At 35.5% G+C, this 24,096-nt stretch overlaps 2 protein-coding genes across 5 annotated transcripts in view; one reads left to right on the top strand and one right to left on the bottom strand.

The window, feature by feature from the left end:
* Window positions 1–13,120, bottom strand: part of Abcb1 (ATP binding cassette subfamily B member 1) — a 158,361-nt gene extending 145,241 nt beyond the window's left edge. The window contains exon 1 of the mRNA XM_021163577.2: window positions 13,024–13,120. The gene's annotated coding sequence lies outside the window, so the exon portion shown is untranslated. The remainder of the gene's footprint in view (window positions 1–13,023) is intronic.
* The window catches only part of Rundc3b (RUN domain containing 3B), a 121,075-nt gene that overhangs the window by 41,613 nt on the left and 55,366 nt on the right, over window positions 1–24,096 (top strand). For all 4 annotated transcript variants that reach the window (XM_029477073.1, XM_021163319.2, XM_021163318.2 and 1 more), the window contains exons 3-5: window positions 3,347–3,480; window positions 10,705–10,790; window positions 20,712–20,801. In XM_029477073.1, coding sequence (XP_029332933.1) covers window positions 3,347–3,480; window positions 10,705–10,790; window positions 20,712–20,801 — 310 coding nt within the window. The remainder of the gene's footprint in view (window positions 1–3,346; window positions 3,481–10,704; window positions 10,791–20,711; window positions 20,802–24,096) is intronic.

The raw sequence follows: 24,096 nt of genomic DNA, 5'->3' as shown, positions 1-24,096 counted from the left end.
GAGAAGACATGGAGAATAGGAAACAGTCATTGTTGATGAGAATGCAAACTTAAATAGCCATGATGGAAACCAGTGTGGTGCTACCTTAAAATCAAATTACCACTTCTTGGCATATACCCAATGGACTCTATCCCCTTTTTACTGAGATATTTAGTAATCTATGTTCATTGCTGCATTATTTATAATAGCCAGAAATTGGAAACAGCCTAAATGTCTATCAACTGATGAATAGGTAATAAAAATGGATGGGGTATATTTATACAGTGGAATATTATACAGCTGTTAGGAAAAATGAAACTACGATATTCTCAGGTAAATGGATAGATGTAGAAAAAAATCATGCTGTTTGAGCTAACAGAGACCCAAAAGGCAGATATTGTATGTTCTGTCTTATATGTGTATGGTAACTTTTAAGCTTCCCATATGTGTCCAAGAGTTTGAATAACCACAAACCATGTAGTTAATAAGGGACCTGGAGAAGAGAGGGAAGATAGAATATCGTCTTATGGAGAGAAGAGGAGGCACTAGAACCATAGGATTAAATACAGAAGGAGATGGGAGAGCAGGGTAAAGGAGGGATGCGGGGAGGGACAACTAACACTAAAGGTTATTTGAGAAAAAACATTTAGAAACCTACCATTGTAGAAGGTTCCTAGAACACATACATCTATGAAAGGCATCTAAATGAAGTTACCGGATAATGGGGGAGAGAGACAATGTCCCCACCTAGACATCTTATGTCAACAAGGAATCCTCAACTGCCAGAAATTGGTTACATCCTGTTGAGTCATTGTCAAAATCTAGCTGAACCCTCCAAAAAACCACAGAATATTGCCAAGGGTGCTAGTTGTTGTTCACAACAATGTTAAGACCCTACTGCTGAAGACAACACCTATTAATGTAATCAAACACAGAGAGGCCCAGCTGTGCCTAACTAGAAGCTTCACCTCTGCTAATGTTTGTAGTGCTAGAAGGTATTCTGTATACTATGGGAGTAGAAAAGTAACCATCCATAGACATTACATATAATCCATATGGCCTTTAACACGAAAGTGCTTACACCATATACTATACAATGTTTTGGAAGCAACCAAAATCTCTTTGAATAGATTTAAGACTTACTCCATGAGATGAATTGTCATTGCTAAAGTGGTCAAGAACCTGAAACTAGATAGGCCATGACACTAAGAGAAACCTAATACTGTGATTTTGCCAAAGGAATATATTAGTAAAATATCTCCTAATGCAATACAGTTAGATCCATAGATCCTTGTTCAACCCTCATCAGAAAAGCTTCTTTTTTCCATAGCTGGGAATTAATTCAGAGAGCCACAATTGAACAGTGTGCAGAGAGAGACTTTGGAATGATCAGTTCTAAATGAAATGTCTTCATCATACCCATCCTCTCAAGGTCCAGGGATCTATACAGAAGAAGAAATTGAATGCTAGTAAGAGCCAAAGGTGATAGATGACTCTAATGGAACACTGTGTTTCACATACAACAGGACTGATATACATATAAACTCACAGAGACTGGCAAAGCTTTTTTTTTTCCTCATTATTTACAGGAAGAGAGCAGGTGTACTAAGGATTTAAATATTATGTGAGAAAGTCCCAGATACAGTGTGTTTCCTTATGTTCCCACTACCCCTTCTTTCTGGGACTGTCAGTGAGAATTCAAAACCAACAGGAAAACCAACTAACTGATTCTCCTCTATCATTCAGACTCGTGAGGCTAGAAGAAAAATATATGCTTGGTTGTGGCAGTCTTTGAACACCTGTTTTTCCATCCATAAAATGAAAACATTGTTAAAACTTGTCTATGGATAACATGGAATCCAGTGGATTCTTGTTTGGTCTGTTTGTGCCTGGTCCCTTTTACTCAGTCTAGAAAAAGATGATTAATTATGATTAAAACACTTAATATCCTTCAAGTAAGTATGTATTTTAAGTCAAACATTTTCCCATGACCTCTTGCAGTGGAGTGAAAATAGTAAGAGAGTATTAGCTAGTGTACTAACTGTCATAAACCGAGTCTAAAATGACTCAGGAGGTCTCTTCACATTATATGATGGATTTATTAAGCTTTTGGCATAAGTCTAATTATGTTATAGGTTATTTTTCTTTAATGGTATCTCATGAAAATTGTTATTATGTTTTAGTAAATTTTTGGTTCTACAAATAATAAACAACATAGCAAATATTTTTTCAGGATAGAGATAATGTAAGAATGACTTAAACATTAATAATTGATATTATTATTTTGAGAGCAAGCATTCTATTCTTATTTGCATTTTAATGTTGGAACATTTTATAGCTGTAGTTTGATGTAGTAGATTCTCTCTGATGTTTCCAATTTTAATATTTGTTAAACTGTTACAATCTGAGGTAAGATAGATGTGGCACCACTCTATAAACCTTCATCTGATTTTTCATGAAATATTATTCTGTGTGCTTGTTGTATACTTTAATAAAGGAGCTGGTTGTTTGGAATGATGTCAGTGTCCTATGGGGGAGTTTAGGGTTTTCTCATGAGAAAAGGAAATGTCTTTTGTTTTGAGTATGATTTAAGAAATTTGACCTTGGAGTTTTCCTGTAGAACTATACTAGAACTTTTAAACAATTTGGCCAAGGTTTATAATACTTTCCAAAGTGGTTGTTAAACACTATAGGGACTGAGCCGGTTAATTTGAAAGACAGCAAAGAAGGTCAAGATTTGTCAAGATTTGTCAAGATGTGTCAAGATTTGGAGGGAGGAAAGGGATGGGGAAAATAATGTAAGTGCAGTGTGCTCTCAGAAACTGAAAAGAGTACTTTAAAAAGTTCATCTGTGAGGAAAAATGCTTTTAAAAATTGGAAGTTAAAGCAAATAAAATCTGTTCCATAGAGCAGGAATTTAGTCAGTGTCATTAAACTGATGAATGTGTTGATACTGGAATGCTGTTTCCAGTGGTCAGGAAAAAAATGTATAAACTGTAACATGTTGAGGCAGAAATAGAACACTGTTTTTCAAAACATATTTGTTTATAATTTGAAGACATGTTAAACTTAAAAATGTATATTTATTTTAAGGTTAAAAGTTTTTGAGCCAGATTGTTCAAACATAAGTTTTCTTAGTCAATTCTATAAATCTGAAGATGAAAAGTGAGCACATTCATTTAGGCTCTTGCTCATTTTAGATACTGTAAGTTGCTTGAGTTTGTGGGGAACACTTGCCCAGCCTCCACAGCAGACAGGCCACACTCACCAGGCTTAGTTTTCTTGCTAGAGCAAGGCTTACTGTTCTTGCATTTTTAATTTTCTAGACTAGCTTTATTTATCCTGTGTTTCGATTTATCTTCTGAAGGTCAAGTAACATGGTTTGGCTATGAAAGCCCGCGTAGCTTCTGGGACTATATCAGAGTGGCTTGCCGGAAAGTTTCTCAAAACTGTATCTGTAGCATTGAAAATATGGAAAATGTCAGTTCCTCCAGAGCTAAGGTAAGACTTGATAATATGAAGTATGTCTAATCTAATTAGAAGCTATTTTATCTGAACTGAAAATATTTGAACTCTGTATTGAAAAAAAGTTTTGTTGTTGTTGTTTTGGGAATTTGCACATTACCCAAGTTGTTGATATCCTTTAGAGGTTTTTCCCATTTCATGAGTTAGAATGCTAGGTACAGTAAATATTAATAGATATAATCTACCTAAAAGCTCTCTTAGGGTCTCCCATATTTTTTTAAATATGTAAGAAAATAAAAATAAAAATCCTTTTTAAAAGGTACAGACATAAGGTATGTTAGCCTTAATTTAGAAAGTGTTTTATGTTTTATTGGGCTGTCTGTCATAAGTAGAAAAATAAAGATTTACAATTTGAAAATCAAGTCATGACTTAGTTCATTGTTTTAGAATTTCAAAACTGAAACTGCACCTTAGTTGAGTTTGTATCAGCTTTGTTTCCATGCTTTCCTTATGACTTAGGAATGATATCTCAATTTCTTTAGGTTAAAAGATTAGTTGTATTTTTTTGGTGAAACAAATCTACACAAGCAAAATATTGTGGCACATAGTTTTCATCTTCTTTACGTATTTTCGCTGACTGCTTGGGATTGCAGTCTGATAGCTCTTACTAAAATACTGAAGCCTTCTTTCTACATCCCCCCTCATTTTTCATTGTAAATAAATTTGTTTCATATAAACATTATGATTATGGTTTTTGCCACCCTAAGTTCTCCCAGTTCTTCAATTCATCCCCTCCCATCCGGATCCACACCCTTTATGTCTGCACTTAGAAAACAAACAGGCATCTAAGGAATAATAATAATAATAAGATAAAACAAAAAGAGCGCCGGGCGTGGTGGCGCACACCTTTAGTCCCAGCACTCGGGAGGCAGAGGCAGGCAGATTTCTGAATTTGAGGCTGTCCTGGTCTACAAAGTGAGTTCCAGGACAGCCAGAGCTACACAGAGGCACTCACATACCCTGTCTGGAAAAACCAAAAGAAAAGAAAAGAAAAGAAAAGAAAAGAAAAGAAAAGAAAAGAAAAGAAAAAAGAAAAAAAGAGCAATTTAGAAGAGGTCAAAACAAACATAAGAAAAGGCACAAAAGAAAAGAAAAGAAAAGAAAAAAGAAAAAAGAAAAAAAGAGCAATTTAGAAGAGGTCAAAACAAACATAAGAAAAGGCACAAGAAACACATGGAAATGCAGAGACACACATTCCCTTTTTAAGGGATTTGAAGAAATCCCTTAAAAACGAAGAATTGGAAGCCAAAGTATATACACAAGGGACCTGCATTTAGCTCCTCAGCTTCTCACTTTGCTATACAAATATATTTTGGAATCAGTCATTTTCATAAGGAAGATCTATGTAGAAAACCAAAACCCTTCAAACACATCAGTTTTCCAGAATTACTTTCCTCCAAGTCTCACGATGATATATGAGTTGAAAAACTGTGAGGAATTCAATTAGAGTAGCTAAATGCACTTATGTGAGGGAAGAGAGTTCTCTATGAGTCTCGGTTTTTCATTTGGTAGAGGAAATAACAATACTGGCATTGCCAAGGCTCTTCCTTTAATTTGTTAAGGTATGTATTCAGTAGTAAATATTAAATATCGATGTTAGACAACTTTTGAAATAGAGCATTACTTCTTCACATTCTTCATAGTTTTAACTTGAAGCCAAAATAAATAGCTTTGAAAATGTAATAAATAGCAAAGGCAGTTAGTTGGCCTTTACTGAGAATTTTACAAAAACAGGATTTGCCCTATCTGGTGGTAAATCAAAACTCAGAGATGTGAATCCTGTGAGAGGTTAGGTTCCCCCAGTGTCGGCAATAAGGTTGAGAACCAGACCATGAAAATTCCTGTAGCCTCTGCAAGCTAAAAGTGGACACTCCAGTAACCATGAGGACAAAAAAAGGGTGCATCAGTTGCCAACCTACAAGAGCATAACTGGACTGTCTGCTGCTATGAACTTGGGTGTAGATCCTCCCTCCACCCCCGGCAGGGACCCGCACTTTGTGTGACGTTAAACAGAAAGGTCCTGGTGTTGCCCACCCAGACTTCTGACTAGTAAAGGTGCTGAGTCAGTGTATCTTAAGCCTCTAAGTTTGCAATTTACTGCATAGCAATAGAAAATTAATACAACTTTCCACAATAAAATCTACTTCCCTCCTAGTTGGGTAGGTGCAGAGCTTATTGCCTTCCTTTCTCCATCACAGCAGGATGCTCTGTGTAATGGCTGCACACAGAGAGTAATATTTAGCATAAATAAGTCTCTCACCATAGTTGAATGAAAACATTCACAAATTTTCAATATTTATTGTACAGATTAAGTCATTCTTAGAAGCACTTTGTACTTCAAGTGCTTCCTGAATCTGGGCTAGCTTTTTTTACTGGATGATGAAATCCCCAAATTCCAGTAAATAAAACCAATTTTAAGGCAGAAATACATAATCATAGTGTAAGCACACCGGATCCTGGATAAGGAAAGCAAATTTGTGTCATAGTTTTTAAGTCACTATGAAGGATTATTGGACAGAGGATTTATCTTGATTCAATGAAATGTGCCTGGTGGAAGGGCTGAAGACCAGGAGATAGCCACCTCTAGTCTCTTCCTATTGACCATTCTTATTTGAGAAATTGTTCAAGAGAAGTCACATGGATGAATGGATCTATAAAGTATAGAATGGTAACAAGTATTTCAAAGCCATACAATGGAAAACTAACTTTCTAGTTTTCAAATATAAAATAGGAGACATGAGTATAACAAGTTTTGTAAACCTCTTTAATAAAGGCTGGAATAATAAGTATGTAAACGGCTTGTCCTCAGAATGCAGAAGATAACTGAGAAGACAACAAACATGCACTTCAATACAAGATTAGTCTTAAGAATGTGCCTTATTTACAGAGAGAGCTTTATGACCACAGGGGCCATCATGCAGCCATGAAATTGGAAAGCACTGGAAGAGACAGAGCATCGGACTATAGGCAGGATGATGGGGCCTTTCCTTCATATCCCAAGAGAGAGCAACCATGAGCATTCTGGAGGGTGGTGTTCTGATACTTCAAGGGTTTGAGGATGAGCAAGCTTCATACCATATTATCTAGCCTGGCCTGGCCTACATACCAGTTGACATGTACTAGGTGGAGCCATAGGCTTTTACCTTGCAGCTACAAAGGAAAAGGGCTGTAAAGCCATAGAAAAACATGATTACTTATCAGCTCCATACATCAGAGTGAGAAGGGGATGGATGGAGAGGAGTAAGGGGCATGTTATGAATCCTGGGAAAAGAAGAATGCTTAGTCTGTGAGCTAGGATTAAGCAGCAGATAAAACAGCAGACTAATTTTCATTTTATCTTGTAGAAATAAGAGGCTAAAGTTCTGGAAAAACTGGGTAGGATGTTCTGTAAACACTCCAGACTTTCATTTGAGGCCAGAAACTTTTCATACTGAGGATGAAGACAGTTCAGAAAGATCAACAAAAATTTTAAAAAGGCCTAAAAGTGTTGGTCTTTTACATGCCTCCAAGGGGAAAAATGAACCGTGGAGAGAGGAAGCATCCGAGCACTGTTAGTTATTGTTAGCACATCCGTTACTCAGTCAAGTCAAGCAGATCAAGAAAGAACAGCAAGCTAGGTGTGGTGGTATATGCCTGTAATCTCAACACTCAGGAAACTGAAGAAAGAGGGTCTCAAGTTCAAGGCCGGTTGGGAGTACGTAGAAAAACTGTCTCAAATCTCATAATCTCCAAAAAGAAAAGAAGCAAGAAAACCTACAAAAGAAACAGAACTATGGACGATCGAGTAAACGCTTAAGTAATTACAGTGGGTTAAAATAGGAGCAAAGATGAGTATTAGGAAACTGGACATTTTAAAGTAGCTAGCTATAAATACAGTTCTCATCATATACACATAGCACTTATACAAATGTTAGCTGTTTGCTGAGCCGTAATTGATCTCAGTGACCTCCAAAGGCTCATGTAAGGCAGGTTCTCTAACCATAGTGGAAGTAAGCTGGGCTCAATAAGGACAGATCAGCAAGACCCTTTCATTGGTGATTTGAAGGACCTCTAAGGACCTCTTAGGTGAAAGAGGAAATCATAATCAAAATTGAAGTATATTTGAAAAATGATAATAAAAATGTATTATATTAAAAACCTGTTTTAAGGAAAATACACTTATGTAAGCTTTTGTCTATGTTTGAATAACATTAAGTGATAGAAATTAGTTGTAAAAAATGTTCATTTAACAAGCCATCATGTAAGTAGTAACTGTAAAAAGAAAGAATAAAGATCAACACTTCAATTACAGTGAAAGCAAATTTATTCTAGAATTGCCTACTAAAGCTGTGGTCACTTTTGATTATTGGTGTAGTTAATATATTTCAATATATCTCTTCAAAATGTAAAACAGATTATAAAATATCAGGAATGAACACAGCACCCATATAATCTGTAGAGCACAGGGTCTCGATCTGTGGGTTGAGACCCTTCTGGGGTGGACATGCCGCCTATCAGGTGTTTACATTAAGATTCGTGACTGTAGCACAGTTACAGATATAAAGTAGCAGTGAAATAATGTTATGGTTGGGAGTCAGCACAGCATGAAGAACTGTATTAAAGTGTTACAGCATTAGGAAGGTTAAGAACCACTGCTGTAGTCAATAATATTCTGTGAAGATATTATTAGTAACTTCACCCTGATAAATTTGCAAAAATGATAGAAGTGGGAAAATTCTTTGAAAAATAATCACTTACCCAATCTGAAACAAATAATTAACACCTGAATATCCTAATAATTAAGTTGAACTATAACTAAAACATACTCCGACATGATCCATTTTCAATTTGGTGGGGATTTGTAGAAAATTTAAAGACTATTTTGTAGTCCATAAGTGACAGTCTTTTGTCAGATGTATCAAGACATACATCTTTACTTTGTGATATCTTTTTTCTCTTTTCAATGATGATATTTCATTCTTTGGACAAGAAAGAGGAATTTATAGATCAGTCTGTTTGATGATGAAAGTTTTTTTCTCATACTAATGACATTTTGTTTTGTTTCATCATATAAGTAGGTATAAAGTAGGTATAATATTGTACCCCTAACTCATACAATTCTTATGAGAACTATTTTAATATATACAGAAGTCTTTGAGTAGAGTCAAAAGCATAATAATAATTATGTTCTTAAAACTATTGTCCATGTTCATAATTTTTTTAAGTCTCAACTATTCACTATTGCCAAGTAATAAAGTGCAAATTCCTTAACACTGCTTCAGATTTTCTATATCATAGTAGCCAACAATCTTCCTAAGTCTTGTTTGTTTTTCTAGTCTAGTAAAAGTTCTTTTATTGAAAGAAAATAAATCATTAAAATTAGCACAATTTGTTACCACAACAGAGAGTTCCACACACATGCAAGGGCAGGAAACTTAAGTGCAGCCCAGCTCTGTGTGGATTGGAACTAATAAATCCGGAAGCAGGGCTTTCCCCACATCTCTTATCTAGCCACAGCAGTCTCCTGTGCCTAACTTTCCTTGCTTTGCTTCTCTACTGTGACAGTGTAGCCTTTTGATTTTACAAACCACTACTAGTTGCAAACCACTTCAGTTGATGTGTCAAACTAAATTTGTAGGGAGAGGCCTGGGTCTGTAAGGCTCAAGCAGTTGCCTTTTCCTTCCTCTGTTTCAAACAGCCTCACCTCCTGTGGGATCCTCCAGGTTTACTCAAAAGAAACAATGGACTGAGTGCAGGGCAAGCGGAAAGTCAGTGGAGTGGGAAGATTGGCTTAAGACTACATCCCCTTTGTTCTTTTGATTCCTGGCAGCATTGCTGTTCCAGTCTGGTTGTTTTGATCACTGCCTAAAATCATTGCATCTGTGGATATTTTCATGCTTTGTCCAAGCCCAGTAGTTGAGCATAACATGTATTGATTAGGCACCTTTATTCCCACTGCCAAACCACTGCCTTTGGTTTTCTGTGTTATTCAGTTGCATGAAATTTGCTGGTGAATTGGGAAGAACTAGGTAGAAATGAAAGTAAATGTACTTTTGCATTCTTTCTACAGATATTATTCCTTACATTCTTTCAGTCTAAATAGGCTATAAAAATGGCTGGGGAAGTAGCCTGGTGAAGGAAAGTGCTTTTTTCAAAGGCTCGATGACCTGAATTCCAATCTCCAAACACCTACATAAAAATCCTTATGTGAAGGCTCTGGTCTGTAACTCCAAATCAGAGATATGGGAAATTAGATAAGAAACAAGTAGATCCCAGGTGTTTGCTGTCCAGTCAATCTAGCCAAAATAACTGAACGATCTCCAGGTTGGATAAGAGACCTTGTCTCAAAAAAAGTCACAGGAGGGGGATACAGAGCAATAGATAGAAAAAGATACCTGGAATTGACTTCTAACCTCCACACATCCACAAGCAAGTGGGAGCACACACACACACACACACACACACACACACACAAAACCTATGTAGGGAATAATAATAACTATCTAATGTCTACTACTAGAAGGTGTTGATACTTTCTAGCATTGTTTAATGACTCACAAGTCAGAATTGCTTGTCTGTGATTCTGTGCTAAAATATGCTGACATCTGAGTTGCAGGTTTTTTTGGGAGGGCAGGGGTAAAACCAGAACCTGGATTATGCTAAGCAAATGCAGTATCACAGAGCTACATCCTCAGTCCCTGGCCTCTCGTTGTTGATTTCTGTTTTAAGTCTTTGGTAGCTTGTTTTAAATTTGGGGGAAGGAGCTCCAAATTTAGTAACTCATGACTTGGGTTTATGATTAGGTTTATGACATTATAATTTACTGTCAGTATAAAAACGTCCTCTTCGTGTATGAGTAGAATTTTTTTTCAAGAAAGTATTGTTGAAGTGAATACTAAAGTTTCTATTTTATAAGGAGATTCATTTTAACTAGCATGTTGCCTTTGGATATTCAAGTAGAATTTTATTTATTTGAATAAAATGAATTTTATTGATTCAAAATACAAAGGACATAGCTGTAATTTGATATGTCATGTATCTTCTGAAAGACAAAAATACATATTTAACATAAGCAAAGTTTTCTGCTTATCTTCTTAGATGTTTTTCTTGGTTATTCTTTATTTTGAATTATTTATTCCTTATTGTTATCCTGCAGATATTTGACAGTATGTAGAAAATATTTCTTAAGTTTCTTATTTGATCCTTTCTTGTTCCTCTTAGGGTAGAGCCTGGATCAGAGTGGCACTCATGGAAAAACATTTGTCTGAATACATCTCTACAGCTTTGAGAGACTTCAAAACAACCAGGTTTCAAAGTCCTTTCAATTTTCTAATATTTATGATTTGAAAATCAGAATAAAGAGGTAGTCTGAAGTTCTCAACTCTCAGATCATCTGTTTTTTCTACTGTTTTCTTAGAAGAGTGTAGTTTGTCACCTGACTATACATTTGACTTACTGATTGGTGTAGAGGCATACATGGGACCACCTCAAATATCTTTTCATTGACTCATTCTGAGTATCAATCTGTCAGTGATTTGACCTTCATTCCCCCATTCACTTTCCTCTGCAAGTTTGAAAGAAGTTCTAAGTATGAAATTCATAACTACTGATCTCTTTCCCTAGTGTACTACTTCCTTATTTTTCTGCTGGGGAGACTATAAGTAGTTCATTTTTTCCTTCATTCATGTACAGAATTAACAATGGATTTGTTGTCTTTTCAATGACCTCTTTGTAGATATTTTCTAAGGTTTCATACACTTAAGGGGTGACCTATTGTTTGCTTTGTCAAAATGAAGACTTTATTGCTTTTTAATTGGTAGTGGGAAGGTTCTTGCTCCACAACAGTTGATAAGTATTTAGTTCTTGTCTGGTGACTATATTTGTTGCTGTTGATGACACTACTTTCCTCTATGTCAAAAGTACTTGTAAATGAAAACATTTAATAATCTTATTATTTTAGACATATACTGTAGAGTGTCACTGGCACAAAATACTACATAAGATAAAATTAAATAGGATTGTATAAAATCCAGATTTTGTTGTTTAGTTGTCATAAGACTTTTCAGGCACTTCATTTGTGGCAAGTTGTAGAGCATTTCCCATCTCCAAGAGAGGCTGCCCTGTACTTCTAAACGACTTTACTTAGTTAACCTCATTCTTAGTTCTGAAAAGGATGGTAAAATGGCAGCTGTAGATCAGTTTTGATAATGGAGATTAGGAATAAAGAACTCATGAATCTGGAGCCTCAATTTCCATGTCCTGATGGATTTAACACTCTAGATTTTAATAAATCCTTGGCATGGGTTATGACATTCTTTTAGCCAGCTAGCTGGTACAGATGTCTACTGAGAATTTTCAACTCTGTAGATAATAAATAAAACAGTAAACTTTTTGTTGTTGTTTTTTGTTTTTTGTGAGTTTTTTTTTTTTTTTGACAGGGTTTCTCTGTGTAGCCCTGGCTATCCTGGAACTCACTTTGTAGACCAGGCTGGACTCGAACTCAGAAATCCACCTGCCTCTGCCTCCCAAGTGGATTAAAGTCATGTGCCACCACGCCTGGCAACAGTAAACTTTTAATTTGACAGATACAAAAAATATTATGATAATAAGTTTGATCAGGAAAGACTTTTAACTACAAAAGTGTTTTAATAAAATAAATATAGCATGTAATTATTGAGATTTTTAGCAACTTGATACTCTTAGGAAATACCTAAAGATGGGTAGTGAGATGATAAACTCATAGACCTTTAAAATGAACCTGACAAAATGAAATTTTATCACCGCAGAGAGACAAACTTAATTATAAGAAGAAATATTGAGGGCACAAAGGCTTTGTAAATAAAACTACAGCACATATCAGAATCTAGTATGCCAAACTAGAAAATCTAAATTAAAACTAAGCTCATATAATAATTCCCTTATATAATTATCTCTTATTTAATTATAATATATTTCATCTTTTCTACAGAAATGTCTCTTGTTATTAGTCCTGTGTTTTCGTTGACTCGATGGGGTGTGATAGACATAATTTTTGAATAGATTTTTCTTGGAGCAATAGTTTAAAAACTAAAGGGAAACATTTTAGCTTTGTCTCACATCTAGCTGTATCCTGATGAGAAAGGAAATGATTCAGTTCTAAAAACAAATGTTTCCAAGATAAAAGGCTTGTAACACAACATAAACATATGATATCCATATACAAATGTGGCTTCGTGCATATTATATGCATGCATGGATATAGTATACATAAACATGGCTGCCCTAGCGAAGGTGCTTGGATGTGAATACAGTGGCTTCATGATTCACATGAAGGAAAGTGAGCACAAAGATATTTCAGAATTATCTCCTTAGATTGTGACTAACAAATGTGAAACCCAGAACATTTTTAACTACTTAATTTTGTTATTTTTACTTAAATAAATTCAAATAACTCTTTCATTATAAGTAATTTGAATGTAAATCTCTGGCTAAACAAACACATTTGGAAGAGTAAATTTGTAAAATATAAGAATAGTCCTGGAGAGAATAGATGCACATTACCTTTTATCTGAATGCTTCCAGACATAAGCGCTTAAAGGAGAATTTAATCCTGTAAGAATCTTGAGAGTACCTGAATCAAGTAGATTTCTTCTTGTTCTGTCTGACTCGGCGGACAAAGAGAAATGATAGTCTTTAAAATAGTGACAGATGTTTACCCCAGCTCAAGGGGAGGAGCTAAGGCAGGCAACTTTGAAGCAGTAATCTGTGAATATCCAAGGATGGAGGAAGGGTGGAGGAAGGGTGGGGAACTAAAGTCCAAATTCTTGGACTGCGTAACTGCCTTCAAAGTATTAAAGAGTTTCATGTGAGCTTTGTGCTGAAGTGAAAAGTGTCTTGAGGAGCAACTGAAAAAAAAATAAAAGAATAAAACCTAGGAATGTTTTGTGATTAAGGAATTTGGGTGTTAACTGGAGACAGCAGAACTATGAAGTGATAGAGTACAAGCTAAGATTTTGTTTTAAGGTGCAAAATTACTTTGATAGCATTCTGAGGAAAATCTTAAATGAAAAGTGAATTTAAAACTGAATTGGTTTGTTCAAAGTTTAATTTCTGTCCGTCCACAGACTAAGGATTAATTAGAAACATTAAGCCAAATTTTATACATGTGACATTTGAAACAATATTGAAAATATTTTGGTGATAAATATATTCATTCAAATATATTCATATTTGGTGATAAATATTTAAGTAATAAATATTGGCAATAATAGATTTGGAAATTAGGAAGATAAAATTTAGCTTTATGAAAACCTAAATTTAGCTGCTTCAGTATTTAATTTAAAATGATAAGTTATGTCATAAAGACATGTCAGTTTTTACAATATTTTGGTATAACTAAAGGAAGGAATAAAGTATAAAATAACTTTTAAATTCCTGAGCTATCACTTAAGATGGAGCTCCCAATTTTAGAAAAGTAGCTAGAATCTAAATCTTGCTAATTCTTTTAAGAACCAAGAGTTTTAGAATCTATAAATATGATAAATGTTTACATTAAAACTATCCTTTGATATTTATTAATTTGCTTTCTAAGACTTCTGTTACTCATTGACTGGGAAATACCAGGAGTAACTCATGCATTTTATACAACTGTTTTTACACGCAGTTGCTAATACCTGCTTGTTACTGTTAATCTCTTCATGTGACTTATTTATGTTAATCTTTATCATAGCATGAATATATAGGGGAAGCATAGAATAGCATGGCAGTTGCTCCTGAGGTTATGATAGCCTTATGTCTGGAGAATCTCATAGCATGTTGAAAACATTTTAAGTCAAAACCACATTCACTGCAATTTAATAGTCTCAAAACTTAGGAAAGCCCATGGTTGGGCAAGTACAACAGCAAGTCTGTTTTGATATATAGTAACCATGTGATGACAGACTGGTTAACTGTAGTGACAGCTCACTGCCATTGCCCTGCTCCTACCCTGAGGAAGATAAAAATACAACTCTGAAGCACAATTGCTGTTGAAGGACCACTGTTTTCTTAGTACCTTTAGGTCAAAAATTGGAAGCTGTACTTGTATATTGACTGCAAGTACAGATCTTACAGTTCCAGACATTCATTGGGTTTGTTGGGATGTTCTTCATAGATGAGGTAAGCTTCTGTATTATGATGAAAAAAATTAATAAAACTTGCTTTTGAATTGTCCTACTTCATGACTTATACAAAAACTTCAAGTAGATCTGATTTAAATACAAAATTATTGAAAGAAAACATAAGTTTAGCTCTTTGATATTTCCTTGACAAGATATCCTATGTACAATAATCAAAAGAAAAATAGATAAATTGGACATCAATATTTATAACTTGATCCTTCAGTAGACACCATTGAGAAAGTAAACAAGAACACAGACTAGGAAAAAATTTTAAAATCACAAATCTTATAAAGAACATGTATCTAGAATATATATAGAGAGAACTTTTACCATTAGTTAGTAAAAATGAGCAAACTTTTCTCTGGCAGAGTTATATTGTTCATAAGTAGCAAAGTAAAGCCTTGATGGTTAATTTTCATTGTTATCTTGGCAGAACTTGGATCTTTGAGTATATCTTTAAGATGGGGTTTCTAGATAAATTTGACCATGGAGACCCATCATGAATATAGGTAACATCATGCCATCTGTGGTGTCCCAAGCTGAATAAAAAGAGGAGAAATCCAGTTGAGTAGTCCCCCTACTACGTTTCTGGGTCTGCTAAAACATGAGGACAGCCTTAGGTTTCCACTGTACTGAACTCTACCATGCCTTTCCCTCCATGATGGGTGACACCCTCAAATGTGAGTCAAATTAAAAACCTTCTCTCTTAAATTCAGTTGTAGCACTAAGAAAGTAATTAATGAAAAGCTCAGAGTCATTAGCTACTGAGAAATGCAAATCAGAAATATTATAAAATACTATTTCATATGAAGTAGATGTGTATATATACAAAAGATTACATGAAAGCAAATGTTGATGAAAACTTGGAAATTTTGGATCCCCAATGCATTGCTTGTTTGAAAAGTAAATTATCATAGCCATTTTGAAAACTGTCTGCAGTTGCTGAAAAAGTTTTAATACAAAATTATCATAAGACCTATAATATGACACTTAGGGGTAGAGTGTGTAGATATTTGTTATACTTATATATTGATGCATGTATATAAAATTGATACCATCATTATAAAATGTCCATCTATTTATAGCAGCATTATTCATAATAACCCAAAAAGAAAACAACCTAAATCCTTATCGCCTAAAGAGACAAGATGTATCCTCTCATTCACCCATAAAATTGATTGGAGTAATGACAATATTACATATATTGGCAACATGCAAATCCAAAGATAAATCTTGGTAACATGCCAAGCCAAAGAAGCCCTTTACAGAAGGCCAGGTAGTATATAAGTTCAGTAATTGAAATGTCCAGGATAGCTAAATAAGTACAAAGAAATAGGAATAAGGTTAGTGATATATATAGACTGGGATTGGGAGCATCCTTGGCAGAGGAGTTGGAAGGAAATGATAGGTAACTGATGACAGATGCTGTGCTGTCTAGGTTTTTTGTCAAGTTGTAAGCCAAATAAATAAAGCCTTTCCTCTCAGGACTGCTCTTATCATGGTATTCATAACAGCAGCTGTCCCCACCAACAGCATACACCTGCTGACCTACCTTGAAAGTTGGAGATCTTGCAATTTTTTTCCATAAAATATGTAAATGAGTACTTATTGGCTTAGGCAGCGTGTTTCAGTTACATTTCTTAAAACCTTCCCTGGTTTTACTGCTGTCTGGCTGGGGGCCCTGCAATGAGTTGTTTAACTTCTCTGGAGGAGGATGATATGTAGTAGCTGTAGTAGCAAAATTAAAGCAAAGAACTTCAATAAAATAGTTATAATTATGCCCTATGCTCAATACATATTGTTCACTGTTTTTGTAAATGTCTCACAGCTTACAAAACCTGTGGTTAGACTCATGTAGATCAAGTGTTCAGATTAAGCACAAGTAAGCCAGTTTTTAATGATTCCAAAATTAAGATCTCATCTTTCTCTTCCTCAAGAAACTATTTACCTTCTTTGTAGTATTTACCACCATCCATAATTATTTTTTTCCTTTGTTTTTTGCCTATCAACTTACTGAGATGTTATGCTGCACAGAGAAGGAACTGTCTAGTTCCTTCCTTTCTTTCTTTCTTTTTCTTTCTTTCTTTCTTTCTTTCTTTCTTTCTTTCTTTCTTTCTTTCTTTCTTTCTTTCTTTCTTCTTTTTCTTTCTCTCTTTTTTGCTGTTATAAATGCAGTAAGCAGCATAGTTTTGTCACATAGAAGGAAGGATTTGTTATATAGTCATTGGTAAAATAACCAATGATTCTCACATTCTTAAGATCTTTGAAGATTTGTGCTATATCCGTTTCACATCCATTTTAACTTTAACCATAATGTAATGCTTGTGTATGCTATTTTGTCTACCACATGAGAGGACTTTTTCTCATGTGTTCCTTATAATTTCTATGTACAGATTAAACTGGAAACGGGAAAGAAAAGTGTCCATAAGAAAATTTCTTCAACTTATAAGCTTCCTCATATTTTAACAAGTGCTTTCAGAGTAAAACTTATGATCTTTACAAAAGGGTGATTTGAAGCATGATACTGTACTGGGATATTTCAATCCCACCCACAGGTTATTTGTTGTTTACCAACCTGAAAGGCCGTAAAAGAGGCTCTCAGAGTGAACAATCGGATGGCATTTTGAGAGAGCTAATTTATATGTAATCAACAAAAACACTGCTAGTCGTTAGCACATTTTTAGCCAAAAGAAACAATTGGTAGGAGTGCACCTAATAAAAATAGGATCACAATAATATGAAAAAATTGTTTTCATGGAAAGTATTGAGCAGTACCCAATGATATACTCTATTTGTGTGGAATTTTATGTATTTTTACCTCAGTACTTTAAATATTTATCTTCTTGGAATTCAGTGTACCATTTTTGTGAGTGATCTCAAAAAACATTTTCTTTAGAACAAAAAATCCAGTTAACAAAGGAGTGTTTTGTTTTTATTGTATGCTTGCTTTATGCTCTGCTTTGCCACTGAGCAGCTTCAGCACGCTTTCCTATTGAAGTCCTTCTGTGAGACAGGATTGAATGGCTGAAACTTTATGATCTCTTGATTTCCTTCTACCCCTTTAATGTGTAAATGACCAGTGTCTTCAACTAGGTGGTAAATGTAAGATTTCTTTCCATTAGTTGAATTCATTGTGTAAGTATGTCAGACTTAGACGTACATTTTCTGAAATGTTCCTCACAGAGGAACAGTAATTGAAAGTTGAAATGATGACAGGCAAGCTCTTAAGGACTCTTCCTCTTGAATGTGTCCTCTAGACTCATTGTTGAATTATAGTGTCAGGCTAGTGCAGTGTTACAGGTGGCTTATGGTTTGACTGGAATAAATTATTTAACATCTAGCAAATATTTCACTTATTGTCTTTAAAAATTCATTAGCTTAAAAAGTTGACTCATTTATTAGTTAGCAGAACTAATTTCTACCATCTGATTAAAATAAATCCTTAGACTCGGATAAATAAATAGTTCTCTAAAATCAGTTAATGTTTTTTGTTTTGCTTTGTTTTGATATTCTTCAGCAGCCCTTAATATAGCATTGACACTAGGGAAAATGTAGATTATTGTTGTTTGACTCTTAAACTGTAATTTCAAACTATGGTGGGCTCAAGATGGGTATTTTAAAAGGGATGGAGAAATGGTTCAGTGGTTAAGAGCACTGGTTGCTGTTCCAGGGGTTCTGGGTTCGATACCCAGCACCTTCAAGGTGGCTCACACCCATCTGTAACTCTAGTTCCAGGGGATATGATGCTTTCTTCTGACCTCCAAGGATCTAAGGCATATAAGTTGTCCACATACATATATCTAAACAAAACACACATACCCTTAAAATTTTTAAAAGCAAATCTTTAAAAACAATATCTCCTATAAGAAAATAAAGCACAGTTAGGTGATTCTCAAAATCAGAGTTAGAATTCTTTTCTGAGTAGTTTAATTGTTATTATAATTCTTATAGTATAATTATTATTTATTAATGTTCTCTAGAATTTAATTATCTGGAACCACTGAAGAAGGTGGTAGAGAGTAAGGGCCAGTAGTAAAGGGTAGTAGGAGACAAAGGAGATAGTTAGGTACCAGTGGTAGCCAAGTGTAACCTGCAACCCAGCTGTCAGACCCATGCATGAGTGCTGGGCCTTCATTGGCCTGCTTTGATAGCTGTAAGAGAAATCAAGCAAAATACTTTTTACATTGCAATGATTAAAATAAGAGGTGGATGAAGCAGAAGGTATGTGGACACCACATATGTGGACACTAGTCTGTACAGACTTGTCAGGACAATATGCAGAAGGGGAAAGGAGGGAGGCCGCTCAGGAAAGGACAAGTCATAACCAGATAGCAAGACCCTAATTGGTGAAGATAGCAACTCACTTATGTTATTGAATGTGGAGAAACTGAGTTGGTGCTCAACTAGAAGCTACTACTGATACATATGTATGATGTTAGAAGGTACTTTACATACTACTAGAGGAGAACAGTAATAAATTTCACCCAGTTTCAAACCCTGTGACCTGTAACAGAGATCTTCCTGCAAAATATACTGGTACAGTGGTAGTACAAATGTTGTAGAAGTAACCAGCCACTTTTATAGTGAATTTATTTTATGGTTATTAAACCATAAAAACATTTGGCTTCTTTGGGCCCCATCATTTGTAAGGCGTCTACATTGTTCCCTTGATATATCTCACAAACTATTAGGGCTTTTTATTTGTGGCTAGTACATACCAAATGAGACACACAATATGTTCTATAGCTACAGTTTGTTAAAACATTAGATCTTTTAGGAATTGATTTCCAGATTTTAGTATTTTTTTCTTTCAACTATGAGAAAAGAAACATTAGAAGTATAGTTCTTCTACAAGTCTATAATATACTCTGATTTAAAAAAACTATACTGGAGTGGGAACAAAATCCATGTTTTTTAATCTAAATGTCTCTTTTCTGTAACACTTATGGAATTTATAGAAAAATCACTAATTTTACCAATCTTTGTCAGACTACAAGTTTTACTCGTTCTCCTTTTATGGAAATCACTACAAGCAATTTTCAGAAGGTGCAAGATAGGCCTATGACTTATCTAATCTCCTGTTCTTGGCAACTTTAACAGTGTCATATCTGGGTTCACCAAGGTGGGCGTGGGAGAGAAGAGTAGAGAGGGAAATATTGGCTGGACTAAGTTAGTACTAATGGTCTTTTTAACATTTGTTCCAGGCTAACCCTCCTAGTATGGTTATACTGTACACGTGTCAGAGAGTAAACGAGTTGGCTCTCATTTCCTCTTCATACTTTTTACTAGTCAAAACTTCCTTGTGAACTATAACATGGCTAACTTTTCTTTAAATATGTTTGTTTTACAAGAGGCTGAGTGATTCAGTAGAAATAATTTAGAGAACTGGGTTGCCTACTTGAGCAGCTCATGAATGTGAAATTCAGCAAATGGTATTAACCTTAATAGCTGGTAAATTCCTGATTAGTTCGAAAAGAAAGTTTAAATGAGCATTAAGCAGAACAGAGTGCTCTAGTCAATAGCAGAGGCAAGTTTTGCTCACATGTTGTTAGAGAATGGTTAGATTCTTTTTTCACATACGGCATCTTGATAACCATCTGCTTGAGCATCATAGTATTAACATGAGCATAAACTATAAAAGACCATTTGTTCTAAGTTGTAAATTTGGTCAGTAACTCTTAGAATTGCAGAAAGACAAAAATTCTTCTTTCTGTATGCATATAACAAACTAATGTCTACAACGTTTTGAAAACAGACCCTTAACATGGAGCCTGAATTTGCTGACTGTTGCTTGACATTTATATTACCCTTTATTAAGGAAATTTTTGGATATCTGAGGTCCATTGAGATTATTAATTTAGACATTTTTTCCAGAGAGTATTTTAAAAAATAAGGAGTAATGATTTTATTTAGGATAATGAGTTTGGATGTTTTGGGTTATTTTTATTTGGGGGTGTAAATATTTTTGAAACTACAGTACTCACTTTTTATGAGTCCAATGAAATTAAGCTTTTCATATGGCTATGATTTCTACAGGTCAAATCTCGGTTTGTTTTTCATACTCATGTATTCACTTGTTGCATTTCTCAGGAGGTTTTATGAAGACGGAGCAATTGTCTTGGGTGAAGAAGCAAATATGCTTGCTGGCATGCTGCTTGGACTCAATGCTATTGACTTCAGGTACTCACTGGCCAAGTGAACCATTACACCTAATAGTTCCTACACCTGAGTTTCCCCTTTCTAAGTATAGCATAGTTGGACTTTAGTATTTGATTTCTATTGCTTTCAAACTTAATGGGCCTGCTCTCTAAAGTTGACTGAAAGGAAAGGGTAGGCTGTATTCATCCAGCAGCAGGCCTCTGCTGGCAGGAAGGGGAATTTCTGGATCTTACTCTTAGTATTTTCAACTACTGCTTTAAAAATGTAAAGAAATAGATTTCAAGCAAACTTAAAGTAAGCAAAATTCTCCTTTTCCCATGTCTAGATAAATTCTGGGAGCATGTCTTAGGTACACTTCTTGAATTATTTGTATTAATTTAAAATATAACATATTGTCAATTTTCCTTTTATTCTCAACAAGATAGGTCAGTGTCAGACCTATAATAAGTGCTAAAATGTTTATAGAGTCTGAAAACATAATTTTTTATTCAATTCATCTCAAATTATATGTTATATTAAAAGTAAAAAGTTGTAAGTGAACTCAAAAACAAAAATGAAGGAAGAGTTTTTATAAATAGAATCATTTGAAAAATCCAACAATAGTAACAAAACAAGACCAATATGACTTTCAGGTTTTGACTTTAATAATTATTTTTCTATAATTTTAAAAAAGGTTACCTTTTTTTTAGTAACTCACATTCTCTTCAAAATATTTGTCATTTTGAGGCCCATTGGTCTTGCAAACTTTATATACCTCAGTACAGGGGAACGACAGGGCCAAGAAGTGGGAGTGGGGGGGAGGGGAGTGGGGGAAGAGGGCTTGGGGGGTTTTGGGGGTAGCATTGGAAATGTAAATTAAGAAAATACCTAATTTAAAAAAATAATAAAAAAAAAGAAAAAATATTAACATACATCAAAAATATTTGTCATTTTATAAGTCTGGATTTCCCATATTTGTGACTTAATGAACTAGTATTAGCTTAATGTTAGGATGAACATCGTAAAGTCTGAAGGTTGTCTAAGTCTTCTATGGTTTTTATTTATTTGTTATGTAGGGTGGGAGGCACACAAGTTCCACAGTGTGAGTGCAGAGATCAGAGAAATACTTGAAAGATCCTGGCTTCTCTTTTTGCCCTGCGGGTCCTGGGGTTGAATTCAGGTCTTTGGGATTGGAAGCAGGCACATTCGCTCACTGACTAATCTTGCCAGGTGTGATCCTCAAGTGTTGCTAACTTGTTACATAGGGTGCCCTATCATCTCAGGCCTTTAAGTCCATGTTTTATGTGTTTGACATTTTTTCCTCTTTTAAAATTTTTTTTTTACATTCAGACCACAAAATTACACGTTTGGCCACTCATGGCCATTTTATGGTGCAAAATCATGTAGTCAGTCTAACTTTTAAAGTTCCCACAGTCTTTAACAGTTCCAACAGTGTTCAGAAGTCTCAAGATTGAAGTGTCTTCTCTTTCTTAAGACAGTCTTTTGACTTGAACCACTGTTAAATAAATAAATTACATACTTCTAACATACAATGATACATTCCCATTCTAAAAGGGAAGAATGCAAGCATATTGAGATTAGACCGAAGCAGGAACTTCAGCAGGCCAGCACCAAATCCTGTAGTTGTATGTCCAGTGTCTTTGGCTTTAGTTTCAAAGGGTGTGTGTGTCTATACCTCCATACACCATGCAGCCTGCAATATATGCCACTCTCTTGGGCTGTTTTCACTCCTGGTCTGCAGCTGTCCTCAAAATATATTTCATGGCCCAGATATATCCAGCATATTAGAGTCTACACTATAATCTTGCCTTAACCTTCACAGCTTCATGCAATGGCCTCCTAGGGCCTCTTTCTAGGGATTCCAGCCTGTCACGCTGTCACACATTGCCTACCATCAGCAGCTTTCTGAATTCTTGGGAAAAGAGTCTCGGATCCCCTCAGACTTGCATCTATTATGCTATCACCAGAGACTCACTGCTCAGTTCTGCTTCCAGCTTGGGTGGAGCCTGAACTCTTAGGACCTAGTTGTAGTAGACTCTGTATGCTAAAACTGATTTTTAAAAAATCCTGTAGAGTTGCTTTCCAAGAGCAGGAAATCTGTCAAGCTATCTCCTTTCAAAAGTCAGAGCCTTTGGTATGTGGGATCTTGCCCTCAGGGTACCTTTCCTGTTGCTCGGGTGCAGAGCAGAAGGCTTCTTCTTACTGGCATTCATCACTCTAGCAATTAGTCTCTTTAGTCTTGACTGGAACCTTAAGCTTCCCAATGCTCGCTCTTGTCCTCTGCAGACTGCACATTTCCCTGCTTCAGCACCATGTGTCCCTCTTCCTTGTAGAACTGAATAAGCTCAATCAATAATAATCATGCCACTCCATTGACGCTGTGCTTTCTTGAAATTTCTTCTGTCAAGGAAATTAGTCCAATCCCTTTAAATTCTGTCTCATATCAGTTCTCAGAATATGAGCCAAATGCAGATTCTTTGCCAAAATAACACATTCATGCTAGAATCTTTGTTTTTCTCTGAAACCTCATTAGCTGGGTCTCTACTGTCCAAGTTTCTCTGGCTTGCCATTGCCAGGTAATATTGCTGTCTTCCAAGGTTCCATCAAAATGCCCTATTAAGCTCTGCTTACAACATTTAATGGCTTTCCAACCCAAATTTCTAAAATCTTACATATTCCTTCTATATAATAAAGACCTAAAACTACATGGTCTTGTTTACCACAATAATAACTCATTTCTGGTACTATTTATGTATTTGCGGCTTTTGTGTTGCTTGATAAAATTCCTTGGCATAAACAGTTTGGGAGAAGGCGTTTTATTTTTATTTGTAGTGTCAGAGGGCTAGAATCCATTATAGCAGGGAAGACATAGCAAGTAGGGAAGACAGAGATGGTAACTAGCAGATCATATCACATCCCCACTCAGAAAGCAGCGTGAGAACATCAAGTGAGGCTAAGCTACAAAAGTGCAAGCCCTCCCTCACTGACAGGTTTCTCCATCAAGACTCCACCTTTTAAAGATTCCATAACCATCTCGAACAATGCCATTGGCAGGGCAACACATGTTCAAAAAAGCCTTTAGGGATACTTATGTTTAAACCACAGCGTGTGTGTGTGTGTGTGTGTGTGTGTGTGTGTACACTGAAAGACCCACAACGTGAGGACTCCCTCACGTTCTGACTCAGGAGAGGCGACACCCCAAAATCACCCANAAGAAACGGTCTTGCTGCAACTTGCAAGAGGATTTTTATTCGAGAGCGTTCTCGGGCCCATGGTCATACACCACGCAGGGGTAGAGGACCATGGCGCCCCGAGT

Source organism: Mus caroli, chromosome 5 (genome assembly GCF_900094665.2).
Source record: "Mus caroli chromosome 5, CAROLI_EIJ_v1.1, whole genome shotgun sequence".
Taxonomy (NCBI): Eukaryota; Metazoa; Chordata; class Mammalia; order Rodentia; family Muridae; genus Mus; species Mus caroli.
This window is presented reverse-complemented; position numbering and strand designations above follow the sequence as displayed.